This window comes from Sus scrofa, chromosome 18 (assembly GCF_054392235.1).
Source record: "Sus scrofa isolate SSC_HxYL_T2T_F1_AM1 chromosome 18, Sscrofa_HxYL_maternal_Yorkshire_Landrace_v2.0, whole genome shotgun sequence".
In the NCBI taxonomy this organism is placed as follows: Eukaryota; Metazoa; Chordata; class Mammalia; order Artiodactyla; family Suidae; genus Sus; species Sus scrofa.
In genome coordinates this window covers 27,957,630-27,974,532 of record NC_139400.1, presented here as the reverse complement: position 1 = coordinate 27,974,532, position 16,903 = coordinate 27,957,630, and the positions used below count along the sequence as shown (strand labels likewise).

General features: G+C 39.2%; 1 protein-coding gene across 26 annotated transcripts in view; it reads left to right on the top strand.

The window, feature by feature from the left end:
- The window catches only part of NRF1 (nuclear respiratory factor 1), a 195,418-nt gene that overhangs the window by 72,536 nt on the left and 105,979 nt on the right, over positions 1 to 16,903 (top strand). For 18 of the 26 annotated variants that reach the window (XR_014833912.1, XR_014833913.1, XM_085005484.1 and 15 more), the window contains 3 exons: positions 3,331 to 3,562; positions 9,538 to 9,652; positions 13,777 to 13,903. Coding sequence is in view for 24 of the 26 variants with exons in the window: in XM_085005484.1 (XP_084861610.1) it covers positions 3,340 to 3,562; positions 9,538 to 9,652; positions 13,777 to 13,903 (465 nt within the window). In the remaining 2 variants the exon portion in view is untranslated. The remainder of the gene's footprint in view (positions 1 to 3,330; positions 3,563 to 9,537; positions 9,653 to 13,776; positions 13,904 to 16,903) is intronic. The other 8 variants (XM_021078999.2, XM_085005492.1, XM_021078998.2 and 5 more) reach the window with 1 other exon arrangement.

Here is a 16,903-nt window from a genome sequence, read left to right as displayed (position 1 = left end):
GTGTTTATTCAGGTGTTTTGCCATTTTTAAATTGGGTTGTTCATTTTCATACTGTTCTGTTTTAAGAGCTGTGTATTTTGGAACACAGCCCTTTATAAGATTTTTTTTAATAAGTGTCTTTTTTTTTTTTCTTTAATTTTATGGTCACACCCAAAGCATATGGAAGTTCCTGGGCCAGGGATTGAATCCAAGCCTGGGACTTACGCTGCAGCTGTGACAACACTGGATCCTTTAGCTCATTGCGCTGGGCTGGGGATTGAACCAGTGCCTTCACAGTGACCCACACTGCTGTAGTTGGATTCCTAACCCACAGCGCCATGGTGGGAACTCCTTTTATGTGTCTTTTGCAAATATTTTCTCCCAGTCTGTGGCTTGTCTTCTCATTCTCTTTACCATGTCTTTTGTAGAGCAGAAGTTTTTTATTTTAATGAAGTCTAGCTTTTCAGTTCTTCTTTTTCATGAATGATTCCTTTGGTATTATATCTAAAAAGTCATCGCCATACCCAAGTCATTTAGGTTTTTACCATATGTTATCTTCTGGGAGTTTTATAGTTTTGCATTTTACTCTTAAGTCTTTGATCCATTTTGAGTTAATTTTTGTGAAGGGTGTAAAAGCTGTGTTTAGATTCATTTTTTTGGCAGGTGGATATCCAGCCAGTATTCTAGCACTGTTTGTTGAAGAGATTATCTTTGCTCCATTGTCAGAGATCCAGTTGACTATATTTATGGGAATCTATTTTCTTCTGTTTCATTGATCTGTTTGTCTAGTCTTTCACCAGTACCACACTAGCTAGATAGTGAATCTTGAGGTCTAGTAGTGTCAGTCTTCCAGCTTTATTCTCCTTCAATATTGTGTTAGCTATCCTGAGTCTTTTGCCTCTCCTTTTAAATTTAGAATCAGTTTGTCAGTATCTGTAAGATAGCTTGCTGGGATTTTGATTGGGATTGCATTATATCTGTAGATTCAGTTAGGAAGAAGTGCCATCTTGACATTATTGCGTCTTCCTATTCATGAAGTGGAATATCTCCATTTTGGTTCTCATTTGATTCCTTTTTTGAGGACCGGGGGTGGGGTGGCACAGGCTTAAGTTCCAAGGCCAGGGATTGAACCTGTTCCACAGCTGTAACCAGAGCCACAGCAGTGACAGCACGGGATACTTAACCTGCTGAGCCATGAAGGAACTCCTCTTCTTTGATTTCTTGCATCAGTATTTTATAATTTTCCTTATGATCTTGTACATGTTATGTTAGATATTTACCTATGTATTTCATTCTTTTGGATTGCTAATGTAAATGATAATGTGTTTTTAATTTTAGCCTATTGTTCATTGCTGGTATATAGGAAGGCATTTGATTTTTGTATGTAAACTCTGTATCCTGCAACAGTGCTATATAATTACTTAATAGTTCCAGGAGGTTTTTTAACTGTTGTTGATTCTTTTGGAGTTCCTATATAAATAATTATGTCATCTGTGAACAAAGACAGTTTTACTTCCTTTTTTTTTTTTTTTTTGGCTGTGCCCATGGCATTTTTATGGTAATAAAAATTTCCAGGCTAGGAATTGAACCCACACCATAGCAGTGACCTGAGCCCCTTTAGTGACAGTTAGGTCCTTAACCCGCTGTGCTACAAGGGAATTCCATCTTTTTCTTATCTTACTACATTAGCTAGGATTTGTAGTACAGTGTTGAAAGGGACTGGTGAGAGGGGACATCCTTGTCTTGTTTCTGATCATCATGAGAAAGCTTCTAGTTTCTCACCATTAAGTATGATATTAACTAGATCTTTTTGTAGATTTTTTAAAAAATCAAATTGAGGAAGTTCCCCTCTAAGTTTGTGTTTCTTCCTTTTTAAGGCTGAGTAACATCCGATTGTATGTGTGTCCACATTTTGTTTATTCTTTCATCTGTTCATGGATTTTTGGGTTGCTTCCACCTCTTGGTTATTGTGAATAATGTTGCTATGACCATTGGTGTACAAATAGCCCTTTGAGACCGTATTTTCAATCTTCTCAGGATGATACCCAAAAGTGGAATTGCTGGATCATATGGTAATTCTTCTTAAAGTTTTATGAGGAACCAATATGCAAAATTTTATATGAAAGGATATTAATAATAGCAAAACTCTAGAAGCTGCCTTGCTATATGCCAGTAGCTGACTGGTTGTATAATTACAGCATAGCAATACAATGAAGTGTTCTTGAGCTATTTAGAAGTCTGGTAGATCTGTTTTTTTTTGTTTTTTTTTTTTTTGTCTTTTTTTGCCTTTTTCTAGGGCCACTCCGGCATATGGAGGTTCCCAGGCTAGGGGTCCAATCGGAGCTATAGCTGCCAGCCTACACCACAGCTACAGCAACATGAGATTTGAGCCATGTCTGCAACCTACACCACAGCTCACGGCAACACCAGATCCTTAACCCACTGAGTAAGGTCAGGGATCGAACCCACAACCTCATGGTTCCTAGTTGGATTCGATAACCACTGAGCCATGACGGGAACTCCCTAGATCTGTATATTTCAACATGTCAAAATGTCCAGATATATTGTCATATGAAAAAGAAATTATAGAATAATACATGTTTTGTGAACCTATTTTTTAAAATCATGTGTGTGTGTATATGTATGTATGCTTCAAAAATTTTTAAAGGGTAATATACTTTTGTAGGTTGGGGCAGAGGCAAGAGGGGACAGATTATAAGTGCAGTAGGAGAGCACACCTTTATCTTATTACTTTATACATTACTGCATTATTTCAGGGTTTACAAGAAATGAAGTTTTATAAACAGAAAGACCATTTTGGGGAAAAAATTGTTTAACTCTCATTTGTGTTTGAAATGGAAAGAAAATGTTAAGTATTTTACTTACTCCTTTTAGGTCCACAGTGTCAAATACTATATTTTTTTATCCTATGTAATATCAAGGATATGTATTGTTTCGTCACCTGAGGTATAAAATTAGCACAGTGAATTTCCATCAGAATAGTTTAATACAAGCAAAATATTCTACCATTTTTTTTTTACTTCTAAATTTCTTTTATTAGCTGTGTTTTTTCTTTTTGTAGTTGCACCTACAGCATATGGACGTTCCTAGGTTAGAGCTCGAATTGGAGCTGCAGCTGCAGGCCTATGCCACAGCCGCAGCAATGTTCTCTTTTACCATTTTTATGTCATGTTGGAATGGTGCTTCCCATTTCCTGTGTCTTGGTGTGGTGAGGTGTATAGTAAAAATCAAAGGCTTATCAAAGTTCCTCTGCTCTTGAGGGAAATACCTTAGTTTAAGTATTGCATTATATCATACACTGAGTCCTGTTCTTTGCCTTTTTTCTGACAGTAGCTCTTCATGGAGGAACACGGAGTGAGCCAGACTGAACACATGGCTACCATAGAAGCGCATGCAGTGGCCCAGCAAGTACAGCAGGTCCATGTGGCCACCTACACTGAACACAGTATGTTGAGTGCTGATGAAGACTCTCCTTCATCTCCTGAAGACACCTCTTATGATGATTCAGACATACTCAACTCTACAGCAGCTGATGAGGTAACAGCCCATCTGGCTGCCGCAGGTAATGTCCAAGCTCTTCATTTTTGGCCTCACTCTGGTACTGTGCTTCTCCGAAAGAGCCTAGGATGCAGGCACTCCCATTTATCTTCGCATCACATCTTCATGATTTGTTTTTAAGCCTCCATTTACAACTGGTACCTGTATTACACTGAGACTTTAGTTCCAGAATTATATAATACTAGTGATATGATTTGTTTTTTCATCCATTCCAACAATTTTTACTTTTAAGTGAGAGAATTAGTCCATTTACATTAAATGTAGTCACTGATATATTCAGCTTTATTTTTATTTTTATTTAAAAAAAATTAAAATTTTCAGGGCCACACCTGTGGCATATGGAAGTCCCAGGCTAGGAGTCAAATTGGGGCTGCAGCTGTTGGCCTAAGCCACAGCAACCGACACCACAGCTTACGGCAATGCCTGATCCTTAACCCAAACCCATTAAGCAAGGCCACGGATTGAATCCGCATCCTCATGGATACTAGTTGGGTTTGTAACCTGCTGAGCCGCAACCAGAACTCCTATTTAGGTTTAAATTGATCATGTTTACTGTATGCTTTCTCTCTGTCCCACTTGTTCTCTTTCCTTTTCCTTCAGTTTTCTTTGGAGTGATTGAAAAGTCTTTCTTTTTTTCTTTTCCTTTTTTTCTTGTTAGTTTGGAAGTTATATATATACTTTTACTATTAGTGGTACACCTAGAAATACATATCTTTCACTTATTTCATAGTCTTATGTAATTGATACTTTTGTCTTCTTTGGGATAATGCAAGTTTCTTAGAACACTTGAATATGATCCCCCTGTTCTTGACCTGTATGCTGTTGTTGTTCTTTGTTTAATTGTATATTTTGAGCCCTGCAAGATCGTAGTGGTGTTTTATACATAGTTGTTTTATACATCCCCCTTACATCCAACTTCTGTTTAGGGTTCTTTTACATCTTGATTATGTGGATCGATGTCTTTCATCAATTCTGGAAAATATTAGCTACTACATTTTGCTTCAGTTTTGCTTCCCCTCCGTTCACGTCTTTTCCTTCTATGACTCCAGTTGAGCATGTTAGTCTTCCTCACTGAGTCCTTCATGTCTCTTTCTTTCTGTTCTGTTTCTGTCTCTGTATTACCACCCTTTTGTCTCTTTGTGCTTCATTCATGTAGTTTCTTTAGACTGTCTTCCAGTTTATTAATTTTTCTCTTCATCTGTGTCTCAGGTGCTTAAAGTCTTTCATTTGAGTTTTTAATTTTGGTAATAGTTTTGTTTTCTAATTTTAGCATTTCTAGTTTTTGTTTTTTTTTTTTTTTTTCCCTCCCTACCTCATTTGCAGTATTAGGTGTTTTCAGTTCTTATGGAAAAAATTTTTTTTCCATTAATATCCATGAATAAAGGAAGCATTATGATTTTTCAGGCCTTTTAGTAATTTTGCTCTCTGAAGTGCCTATGGGACTGTTTCTGTTATGTGTTAATGCTGTTGCTTATTCATGTTGGTTTTTCTCTTCATGTATTGGTTATTTTTCAATGCATGCTGGATATGTGTATCTTTGGAAAACTATTAATATTGTCCTCTAGAGAGGATTTTTTTTTTTTTTTTTTTTTTTCCTTTTACCAGATGCCCAAGGGCACTGGCAATCCTGGATCATCTTAATCCAATTTAAGGTTTGGGGATTTTCTGGACCTCTAAATGACTTAAAGCAGGGTTATATTTTCTGTCATTCTCTTTGTTGTTTACATTGTATGTTTAGCACTATGTGGAAGACTCTAAGTAAATCATGCCTAGATGGGTCTAAATTGTATAAGGAACACTGATCTGAGAAGATATTTAGGAAAAGTGGATAGGAAATCAATGGTTAGGAATAGCCAGTTTTTAAATATAAATAAATACACACGCGCACATACTGTATTTAAGAGGAAAAAGACAGCTGCAATGAAAATAAACTTATTGCTGTCAGTTACTATCCACTGTGTATTTCTGGAATTTAAAAATGAGACTTAGTGAAGTCCCATTGTGACTCAATGGAAACGAATCTGACCAGTGTCTGTGAGACGCAGGTTGGATCCCTGGCCTCCCTCAGTGGGTTAGGGATGTGGCGTTGCTATGAGCTGTGGTTTGAGTCACAGACTCAGTTCGGATCTGGCATTGCTGTGTCTGTCTTGTGGGCCAGTGGCTACATTTCTGTTTTGACCCCTCGCCTGGGAACCTCCATATGCCGTGAGTGTGGCCCTAAAAAAGACAAAAAATAAAAAATAAATAAAAATAAGACGTGGCGACAAAATGCATATAAAATGGTTGTAAAATATATTTTTGAAATTTTTATGCTTCCCAGAAGAGGGCATCCTAATATAATGAATCCAGATCAACTTCTTTCTTCTTCTTTTTTTTTTTGTCTTTTTGCCTTTTCTTGAGGGGTCGAATCGGAGCTGTAGCCGCCAGCCTACACCAGAGCCACAGCAACGCCAGATCCGAGCTGCGTCCGCGACCCACACCACAGCTCACAGCAACGCTGGATTCTTAACCCACTGAGCGAGGCCAGGGATTGAACCTACAACCCCATGGTTCCTAGTCAGATTTATTAACCATTGAGCCATGACGGGAACTCCCAGGTCAACTTCTTTCTTAGAAAGAAAGAGGCTTTTGAAATATAGTTTTGCTCAGTTACTGTACTGCATTGTCATAGTGTTAAGATTAGCAAAGGAGTTTGATCTAACCTTTTCATGTGGCAGATGTGGAAATTGAGGCACAACTGGTAGGAATGATTTGTCATTTAATCATTCAGCATTCATTGAGGAGTTACCATATACTCTATAAAATTTATATAGATGCTGTGAACAAGACAGGCAAGAGCTTGCTCCTAAAGGAGCTTACAGACCAGTGGTAGGAAGAAGGGTACACATAATAAAGTAAAAGAATTTCGGAAAGCACTGAATACTCTGAAGAAAATAATGAAGAGAGGTATAAGGTAAATGGAGAGAGAAGGGTAGCTGGTTATTCCTTTCTATTTTTACTTTTATTTATTATTATTATTTGTCCTTTTAGGGCTGTACCCTATGGAAGTTCCCAGGCTAGGGGTCAAATTGGAGCTGTAGTTGCTGGCCTACACCGCAGCCACAGGAATGCCAGATCCAAGCTGAGTTTGTGACCTGCACCACAGCTCACAGCAACACTGGATCCTTAAGCCACTGAGCAAGGCCAGGGATCAAACCTGTGTCCTGATGGATGCTTGTCAGATTTGTTTCCACTGAGTCACGACGGGAACTCCATGGTTACTCCTTTTTTAAATCTTGTTTCCTCTTCTCCCTTCACTGAAGTAATTACTATTATGAATTTGGTCTTTATCATTCTCTTGCATTTCTTTCATGTTTTTAATATGTGTTTATGTATCAATAAATAATATTTAGCATTGTTTTGTATATTTTAAACTTTATATTAATCGTATCACTCTGATACTGTTTTTCTGTTTATTTCATTCAGTATTATTTTTCTGAGATTCATTTATGTTGAAAATGTAATATATTTTCATTTTGACTATTTGTTTCATATATTGACAGAACACTTAGGTTGTTTATAATTTTTTGCTATTACAATTGCTGCAAATGAAAATTATTTTCTTATGCACATTGTGAGATCTTGGTTTTGGCTTTCAAACCTTTTTTTTTTTTTTTTTTTGTCTTTTTGCCATTTCTTTGGGCCACTCCCGCGGCATATGGAAGTTCCCAGGCTAGGGGTCCAATCGGAGCTGTAGCCACCGGCCTACGCCAGAGCCACAGCAACGCGGGATCCGAGCTGCGTCTGCAACCTACACCACAGCTCACAGCAACACCGGATCGTTAACCCACTGAGCAAGGCCAGGACCAAACCCGCAACCTCATGGTTCCTAGTCGGATTCATTAACCACTGCGCCACGACGGGAACTCCTCAAACTTTTTTTTTAACAATGTGTCACAGTAATACATTCTACGGTACATCTAGAATAAACAGATGCATGTACAACTGAAATAACAATTTCTCATGGAGTCATACTTACCCCTACTGCAAGTGATAAACTCTCTGATATATTGTAATCTTTCTCACTTTATTCCACTTTCTTTAAAAAACAAAAAAACTACTCACGAGCCACCAATGGGTAAAAATCTGTAGTTTGAAAGACATTGTTTGAGGGTATAACCCAGGTGGGGAATTTGACGGCAGAGACAGGGACATTTTCAACGTTACTAGATACCCCAAATGTCTTTCCAAATAGTTTTATTAATTTGCATTCCCGTAAGCAGTGTACTAGAGTGCCTGTTGCTTCTCATCTTCACCACATTTAGTATTGTCAGTTATTTTTCATTTTTGCCAGTCTAGTGTGTATGAAATAGTATTTCAGTGTTGATTTAATTTCCTTGTATGAGCAAGAGGTCCAATCAGTGCAGGAAGACAAGACAGAGCACTACTGATGTTTCTTCTTTTTCATATTTCCTTTGTCCATTTTCCAAATGGGTTGTTTGTTTTTGTAAGAGTTACTGATTTTTTTTTTTTTTTTTGTGCCCTGCCCATGGGAAGGGATCAAACCCTGCCACAGTAGCCAACCCAAGCTGCTGCAGTGACAACACCAGATCCTTAATCTGTTGCACAAGAGAACTCCAGAACTCCAATATTTTTAAAACTAGGAGTTCCCATTGTGGCTTAGCAGAAACAAATCTGACTAGTGTTCATGAAGACACGGGTTCAATCCCTGGCCTCACTCAGTGGGTTTAGGATCTCACGTTGCCATCAGCTGTGGTGCAGGTCGCAGACACGCCTTGGGTCTGGCATTGCTGTGGCTGTGACGTAGGCCGGCATCTACAGCTCCGATTTGACTCCTAGCCTGGGAACTTTCATCTACTGCATATGCGGCCCTAAAAGCAAAAAAACCCAAAAAAACAAAAAACCAAAAACCAAAAAAAACCTAGCCTTTTCTTGGTAACATATATTGCAATGACTGTCTCCTAGTTGTTGCCCACTTCTTCCCTAATTTTTTGTTATTTCTTTTTGTCCATAAGGTTTTGATTTATACTATTGTGACATTATTAGTGTTTTACCTTAAAGTTTATCCTTTTGGATTCTTGTTTAAGCTTTTTTTTTTTTTTCCCTTCCTGCCTGCACCCATGGCATGTGGAAGTTCTGGGCCAGGGATCAAACCCACACCACAGCATCAGCCTGAGCTACTGCAGTGACAATGCTGGATCCTTAACCCGTGCAGCAGAACCTGATCCTTTAACCCACCCTGCCACCAGGTTGGGGGTAGAACCTGCATCCTGACACTGCAAAGACACTGCTGATCCCTTTGCACCGCAGCAGCAACTCCCCCACCAATTTTTATTAACATTTTTTCCCTTAGAGTATGCCAGTTTTTGTCTCTTTCCTGCTAGATGCTTTCATCAATTTGACCTTGTGCTCAGCAACTCCATTTTGAGTATAATTCTCAGATATTCAAGAAAAAATTTTCCAGTTAAGATGATATTCTTTCCAGATATTCCTCTTATATATGATGGTGATGTTGTTTGAGTTTCAAGTATTAGTGATTATTTCTGACTTCTTTAACTTGGCAGTGTCTTAGGGTAATGGAAAAAAGGGCACAGGGATGGAAATGAAATTTGAAATCTATAACTTTTTTAATTTTAGATTCTTCACAATGCTGCAGTTTCATCTAGCACCTCTGAGAGTATTGTCTTAACAGTATGGGCATGCTGGCCAAACAAAACTGTAAAACATTATATAAAATTCAAGCTGGTATGTGGTGGGGAGGTGTAAGTCATTTACTTTTTTGAAAGGTTCATTCTAAGTTTTAATGGTAAAATATGACCCATGTTGACAGTCATGAAATATATTTATGGTATCAGGAATTTTCTATATTTATTGATAACACATTAGGAAGTAAATGCTACTTTTTGTACCTGTAATTGTTTTTTGCCTTGTACAGTTAACTGACTCTGCCTGATCTCAGTGCATATGTTATTATTTCAGGACCTGTGGGAATGGCTGCTGCTGCTGCTGTGGCAACAGGAAAGAAACGGAAACGGCCTCATGTGTTTGAGTCTAATCCATCAATCCGGAAGAGACAGCAAACACGTTTGCTTAGGTGAGGGCTTCCTTTTCCATATTGTTGCTGTTCCTCAAATACTTAGAGTGTGGATGAGAGAGTCAGCTTGTTCATCAAGGGATACCAAGTTAAATTCCTTGATGACAGAATTAGACTTGAAGGTACTTTTACAAAAGTAAATAAATGAAACTGGAAATATGATTAACAGATGTATAATATCATATTCATTAAGAGAAAATTTATATACCTGCTATGTACCAGGCATTGTTCTAGGCCTTGGGAATATAGCAGCTAATGAAATAAATTCCCTTAAAAACGTATATTCTAGTGGAGGGAAAAAGAAAATAAACAAATATGAAATAATATCAGATTATTAAAAAATGCTATGAAAAAAACAAAACCGAGGAAGGAAATAGAAAGTTAAGAGGATTGGGGGATATATTAGTTTCTTTTTTCTTATAGGGATGGTGTGTGAAGTCTTTTTTGATAAAGCAACCTTTGAACAGAGACCTGAAGTAGGTGAAAGGGCAACCTTGTTGATGTCTAAGAGACGAGTGTTTTGGCAGAGGGAATATAAGAGCAAAGGTTCCGAAGTGGGAAGAAATGTGTTCGTCATGTTTGAGGAACAGCTCGGGGCAGAATGAGAGATGCAGTCAGAGTAGGAGTAGATAGCCTCCTCATGGGGTATTTTGGTCCAATATAAGGGCTTTCACTCTTAACTCTGAGTAACGTAGGAAGTCAATGAAGACATTTGATCAAGGCAATGATATGATCTGACTTATGTTTTAAAAGTATCACTCAGGCTGCTGTGTTGAGAACAGACTCTGGGGATATAGGAATGGAAGCAAGAAGACCAATTAGGAGGTCATAATTCAGGCCAGAAATGACAGTGTCTTGAAATCAAGTGATAGTAGCAAAGGTGGTAAGATGTGGTCAGTGTCTGGATATATTTCAGAAGTAATTCCAGCATGATTCCTTGACAGATTGTATGTGATGTATGAGAGAAAAAAGGGAGTGAAGGGTGACCTCTGGGTTTCTGGTCTGATTACTGGAAGGACTGAGATGATAATTACTGGAAGAGGAACAAGTATGAGAGTGAGGATAGAGCAGAACCAGGAATTTGGTTTGGATACACTGAGTTTGTGATACTTCTTAACCATTAAGTGGAGATACAGAATAAACAGTTGGGTATATGAATCTGTAATTCAAAGGCAGTGTCTTGTCTAAATGTATAAGCACATGGATAGTATTTGAAACTATGAGACTGAAAAAGTCACCAAGGGAATGAGTATGGACTAAAGCACTTTACTCCTTAGGGGTTAGAGAAATGAAAGGAATTAGCAAAGGAGTCTAAGAAGCGACCAATGAGTCAGGAAGAAAACCAAGAGAGTGGTATCCTGGAGACCAAGTGTAAAAATTGTTTCTTGCAGGAGAGCATGTGATCAGCACTGTCAGATACTGCTGGCAGGTTGAATAAGATGCAAATTGACCATTAGATTTAGCAATGTGGAGGTCATGATTAAACTGGGCAAGAGTGTTTGCAAAGGAGTGGTAAGGATGCAATGATTGGAGTATTTTCAAGAGAATGAGAAGAGAGGAATTGGAATATACACGTGAGTGTATATTCTATCTTATCCTCATTCCTTCAAGGAATGCTATCAGATTTCTTGTTTGATATGTGGTCCTTTGCTCATTTTCATTTCTTCGGAAGAGTCTCTGGATTGCACAGAAAGATTATTACACAGGTGTGGTACCTGGAAGACTTAATATTTTGACAGATTGCACAACATGCGCTCATATGATAAGAAATTTAATCTCTATAAAAGTTCCAGAAGTTTCTTGTATGTTTTAAATGCTATATACAAATTTTTTAAATGCTTATTGTAGTAGTGGCTCCAAATGAAGTGTCAGCTCATGTAAATGATATGTGACAAACTAGAAAATAAGAGTCTATATTAAGAACATAAGAAAATTATAAGAAACTGAAACGAAAATTCAGAAAAATACTTTTTTTTTTTTTTTTGTCTTTTGAAGCCCTGCACCCATGGCATATGGAGGTTCCCAGGCTACGGTCCAACCAGAGCTATAGCTGCCGGCCTGTGCCACAGCCACAGCAATGCCAGATCTGAGCCTCCTCTGTAACCTACACCACAGCTCACAGCAATGCCGGATCCTTAACCCACTGAGCGAGGCCAGGGATTGAACCTGCTGTCCTCATGGTTACCAGTCAGACTCATTTCCTCTGAGCCATGACAGGAACTCCAATGTTACTTTATTTATTTATTTAATTTGGGGGCTGCACCTGCGGCATATGGAGATTCCCAGGCTAAGAGTCGAGTCAGAGCTACAGCTGCTGGCCTGTGCCACCACCACAGCAACTTGGGATCTGAGCCGCGTCTGCAACCTGCACCGCAGCTCACAGCAATGCCGGATCCCTGCCCCACCGAGCAAGGCCAGGGATCGAACCCACAACCTCATGGTTACTAGTTGGATTCATTTCCACTGCGCCACAACGGAAATTACAAAATTCAGAAAATATGTAATAGTAGCTTTTCAGCAAAGAGGTTATATACCACGAGATGGGCCAAAACAATTTTCTTCCCTTTAATGATATCTTGTTTCTGTCTATAATAGTACAGACAGGAGGAATTAGAACATATGATTTATAGAAACATCTTTGATATAGGGGCATAGGCACAACAGTACATACTTTTGGAGAAAGATGGAAAACTTTATTGTGATATGTTGGCTTTGCTTCATTTGAATTGGCATGACTCACCAGTTACTTGAAAGTGTAGACCAGAAGAATTATAGGATGTGGAACGTTAAAATAATCTCCAATGATTTCAGAGGGAAGGAACAGAGTTTCTTTCATCTAGTGTTGACATATTTGAAAAAGCTCTTTTACTCCATCCTCATTTGTAAAATACTTCAAGACTAAGAATTATTGTTATCAGAGTTCCCTGGTGGCCTAGCAGTTAAAGATCCAGCATTGTCACTGCTATGTTGGGTCACTGCTGTGGTGTGAGTTTGGTCCCTGGCCCAGGAACTTCTGCATGCTATGGGCACAGCTGGAGTGGGGGAAGATTATTATTTATATCACAATGAAAATCTGGAAATGCTTTTTTTTTTTTTTCCTTTTTGCCATTTCTTTGGGCCGCTCCCACGGCATATGGAGGTTCCCAGGCTAGGGGTCGAATCGGAGCTGTTGCCGCCGGCCTACACCACAGCCGCAGCAACTCCAGATCCAAGCTATGTCTGCGAGCTACACCTCAGCTCACGGCAACACCGGATCCCCAATCCCCTGAGCAAGGCCAGGGATGGAACCCCCAACCTCATGGTTCCTAGTTGGATTCGTTAACCACTGCACCATGACAGGAACTCCAGGAAATGCACTTTTGATGTAGTATTTTTCAATAAAATTATGTAAGACATAAACAATGATACTATCAGTCAAAGAAATTAGAAGCAGGTCATAGAAGGCCCCATCATTAAACATGGAGATAATATAATAAAGTGTGTAAGAGGACGTCTCAGAATTAATCTTATTATTATAGTGTATTATAAACAGCAGTAAGAGAAAACCCCTTTGATATTGCTAAGATCAAAAGTATGTTATGGGGAGTTCCCGTTGTGGCTCAGCAGAAATGAATCCGACTAATATCCATGAGGACGAAGGTAGATCTCTGGCCTTGCTCCGTGGGTCAGGTGTCCAGTGTTGCCATGAGCTATGGTGTAGGTCACAGGTGCTGCTCAGATCCTGCATTGCTGTGGCTATGGTGTAGGCGGGCAGCTGTAGCTCCAATTTGACCCCTATCCTAGGAACTTACATATGCCGTGGGTACAGCCATAAAAGCAAAAAAAAAAAAAAAAAAAAAAAAAAAATGCATGTTATGCGCTGTATTCAACATTGTGTCTTGGCTGTGTCCAGTGGTAAACCTGAGGTCGATCCTTCTATCACTGGGCCAGTCATGGGTCTTTAGGACAAAGGTATATACAGATTTTTTCTGAACAGGATATTAAGCTTCACACTCTGTTTTCACAATTCAGGTAAAGGAACACATATCTAATTAGAATAAATTGTCTCAAGCAAAGTAAATCTTGTGTCTATGTCACTGTGATTTCTATCTTTGACTGTTTTTTGTTTTCATTCTCTGATTCAGGAAACTTCGAGCCACGTTAGATGAATATACTACTCGAGTGGGACAACAAGCTATTGTCCTTTGTATCTCACCCTCCAAACCCAACCCTGTCTTTAAGGTGTTTGGTGCAGCACCTTTGGAGAATGTGGTAAGAAAACTGAATTGGCTCTCTGCAGGTTTTTGTTCACATTCTTTTGATCCTTTGCTTCGCACAGTAGTTGTTCTCTCTTTCCTTCATCCAGAGGTGGGAATTGGATCTGGTTTTCAAACTCCTTTATGCACATCAAAAAAAAAGGATCATTTCTGTTTCTGCTTTCCATAACAAGGTATTTTACCTCATCAGATGCGATGGAAAAAAAAAAAAATGATGTTGTGTTTGTTAAGAAACCAATGCAAATGGAGTTCCCGCTGTGGCGCAACAGGATCAGCAGCATCTTGGGAGCGCTGGGACGCAGGTTTAATCCCTGCCCCACCACAGTGGGTTAAGGATCCAGCATTACCACAGCTTCGACTTAGGTCGTAACTGTGGCTCGAATTTGATCCCTGGCCCAGAAACTCCATATGGCATGGGGCAGCCAAAAAAATATATATATATAAAGAAACCAATGCAAGATTTTGTAAGACAATCATTAATTTATGTCTGAAACACAATGACAAATAACTCAAAATGTGAACTTCATAAGGCAAACTTGGGAACATGTTATTAATCACTGATATTTGAGTTGCATGCTTTAAATCTCTTGTTATTTCTTGAAAGAATTGGTTTAACACTGCTCCAGTGTTGAAATATAGTTTAATATTTTGATTATATATCTATCCATTGCTAGCATTATAAAAATAGTTTTAGGAGTTCTCTTTGTGGCTCAGTGGTTAATAAACCCGACTAGAATCCATGAGGATGCAGGTTCGATCCCTGGCCTCGCTCAGTGGGTTAAGGATCTGGCGTTGCTGAGAGCTGTGGTGTAGGTCGCAGATGCGGCTCAGATCCTGGCTTGCTGTGGCTGTGCTGTAGGCTGGCGGCTGTAGCTCCAGTTAGACCCCTAGCCTGGGAACTTCCACATGCCGCGATTGTGGCCCTAAAAAGAAAAAAGTTTTACCCTTGCATACTTAAATGTGAACTATTCTTTCTCTGGATGAAGTAACTTTGAATCATTAGTAGAATAATAATCTATCCAGATTTAAATCACATTTTGTTTTTATCAGAATAAAATGTATTAGCTCCAAATGACATTTATTGGGTTCCTCCCTTGTTGAACATAACCACTTCAGTAGTTCAGAGTTAGCAATCAGTTGAGATTTTATTTTTTTTTCCCACACACACAAATGTTGTGGTTCTTTCTTTTTCTTTTTTCTTTTTTTTTTTTTGGTCTTTTTGCCATTTCTTGGGCCGCTCCCGCGGCATATGGAGGTTCCCAGGCTAGGGGTCGAATCGGAGCTGTAGCCGCCGGCCTATGCCAGAGCCACAGCAACGCAGGATCCGAGCCGCGTCTGCGACCTACACGGTAACGCCGGATCGTTAACCCACTGAGCAAGGGCAGGGATCGAACCCGCAACCGCATGGTTCTTAGTCGGATTCGTTAACCACTGCGCCACGATGGGAACTCCCATTGTGGTTCTTTCTTAACATTTTTTAATTTTGTTTTGAGTTTTCCCTCTGATTCCTAAGGCCCTAGAATAGGGTGCATATTAGGACTTTTTCTTAGAGAAATATGGTAGAAGCCTTCTAGCTCAAAATGGTGCCTGTAGGAGTTCCCGTTGTGGCACAGCAGAAACAAATCCTACTAGGAACCATGAGGTTGCAGGTTCGATCCCTGGCCTCGCTCAGTGGGTTGAGAATCTGGCGTTGCCGTGAGCTGTGGTGTAGGCCGGCAGCTGTAGCTCAGATTCAGCCCCTAGCCTGGGAACCTCCATATGCCATGGCTGTGGCCCTAAAAAGCAAAAAAAAAAAAAACCAAAAAACAAAATGGTGTCTGACAAGCAGCCCTGAGTGTCATGCTGTTGACAAACATCAAATCTGGGCATGTCTTCCTCAGTATTAAAAGTTTTAAATTGTTTTACTGCTAATAAAAATAATGTGATCTGTGAAAAAGCTTCAACTGGAACTCAGAAGAATACCTCTGAAAATTATTTACTGAAAAATTTGAAAGTATTAAAAATTGTTGGAATCCTCTACAGAAAACAAAAGATATTTCCTGAGACAGGAAAAAATGTCATACAATAACCTAGACTGAGAGAAAAAGTAGAAAATAGTTTTCTGTTGACTGATATTTGATAAATACAGGATAAAGAATCAATATCAGTAGAATTAGAAGCAAAATATGTCTTCCAGAGTATAAATATACGGAAAGGTAGAACAGTAAAATAAATGCCTCTACATCTACCACTTAGATTCAGTAATTGTGCATTTTGGCGTAATTACTTTATCTGCCATCTACACACACACATTTTTAGGGCTAACCACTTAAAATACAGACTTTGCAATTCTTCTTAATATTCTGCATGCATCTTAGAAAAATAAGGGCATTCTCATAATTGTAATACAGTTATCTCCATTGAATATTTTGATCTTTTTGAGTGTGATTCTTAGTGAATGAAGGTGTGGCTCCCATAGTAAAACGTAGAGCTATCAGTGTTTTAAGGTTGTTGCACCCTCGAGTTCCCTGGTGGCTCAATAGGTTAAGACCCTGGTGTTGTTACTGTTTGGGTGGCTTGGGTCACTGCTGTGGCACAGGTTCAGTCCCTGGCCTGGGAATTTCCACATGCTGCAGGCACTGCCAAAAAAGAATTTTGGAAAAAGAAACAGAGTAGTTGCGTCCTAAGGGCATTCTCTTGGTGGCTGCCTGCCATGATACATACTTTTAGGTTTGTAGGAATAGGCGTAAAAATATTTTATTGACAGAGAGAATTCCCATTTTTCTTCAGAAGAACCGTGGAGGTTTCTGAGGGTGGAGCTCTTTCTCCAGAGTCAATAATCCATAGCACTTAGATGTGGATACACTGGGTATGACTAATCAGTTCTATGGATGCGGAAATTAGTCATAGTCGTAGAAGCCAGAAATAGCTCTGGGGTTATCACCAGCTTCTTTGAAATCATCCCCCTACCCTTGTTTAATTCCACCTTCCCCGTAGATTAGTGGACTCTGGACTT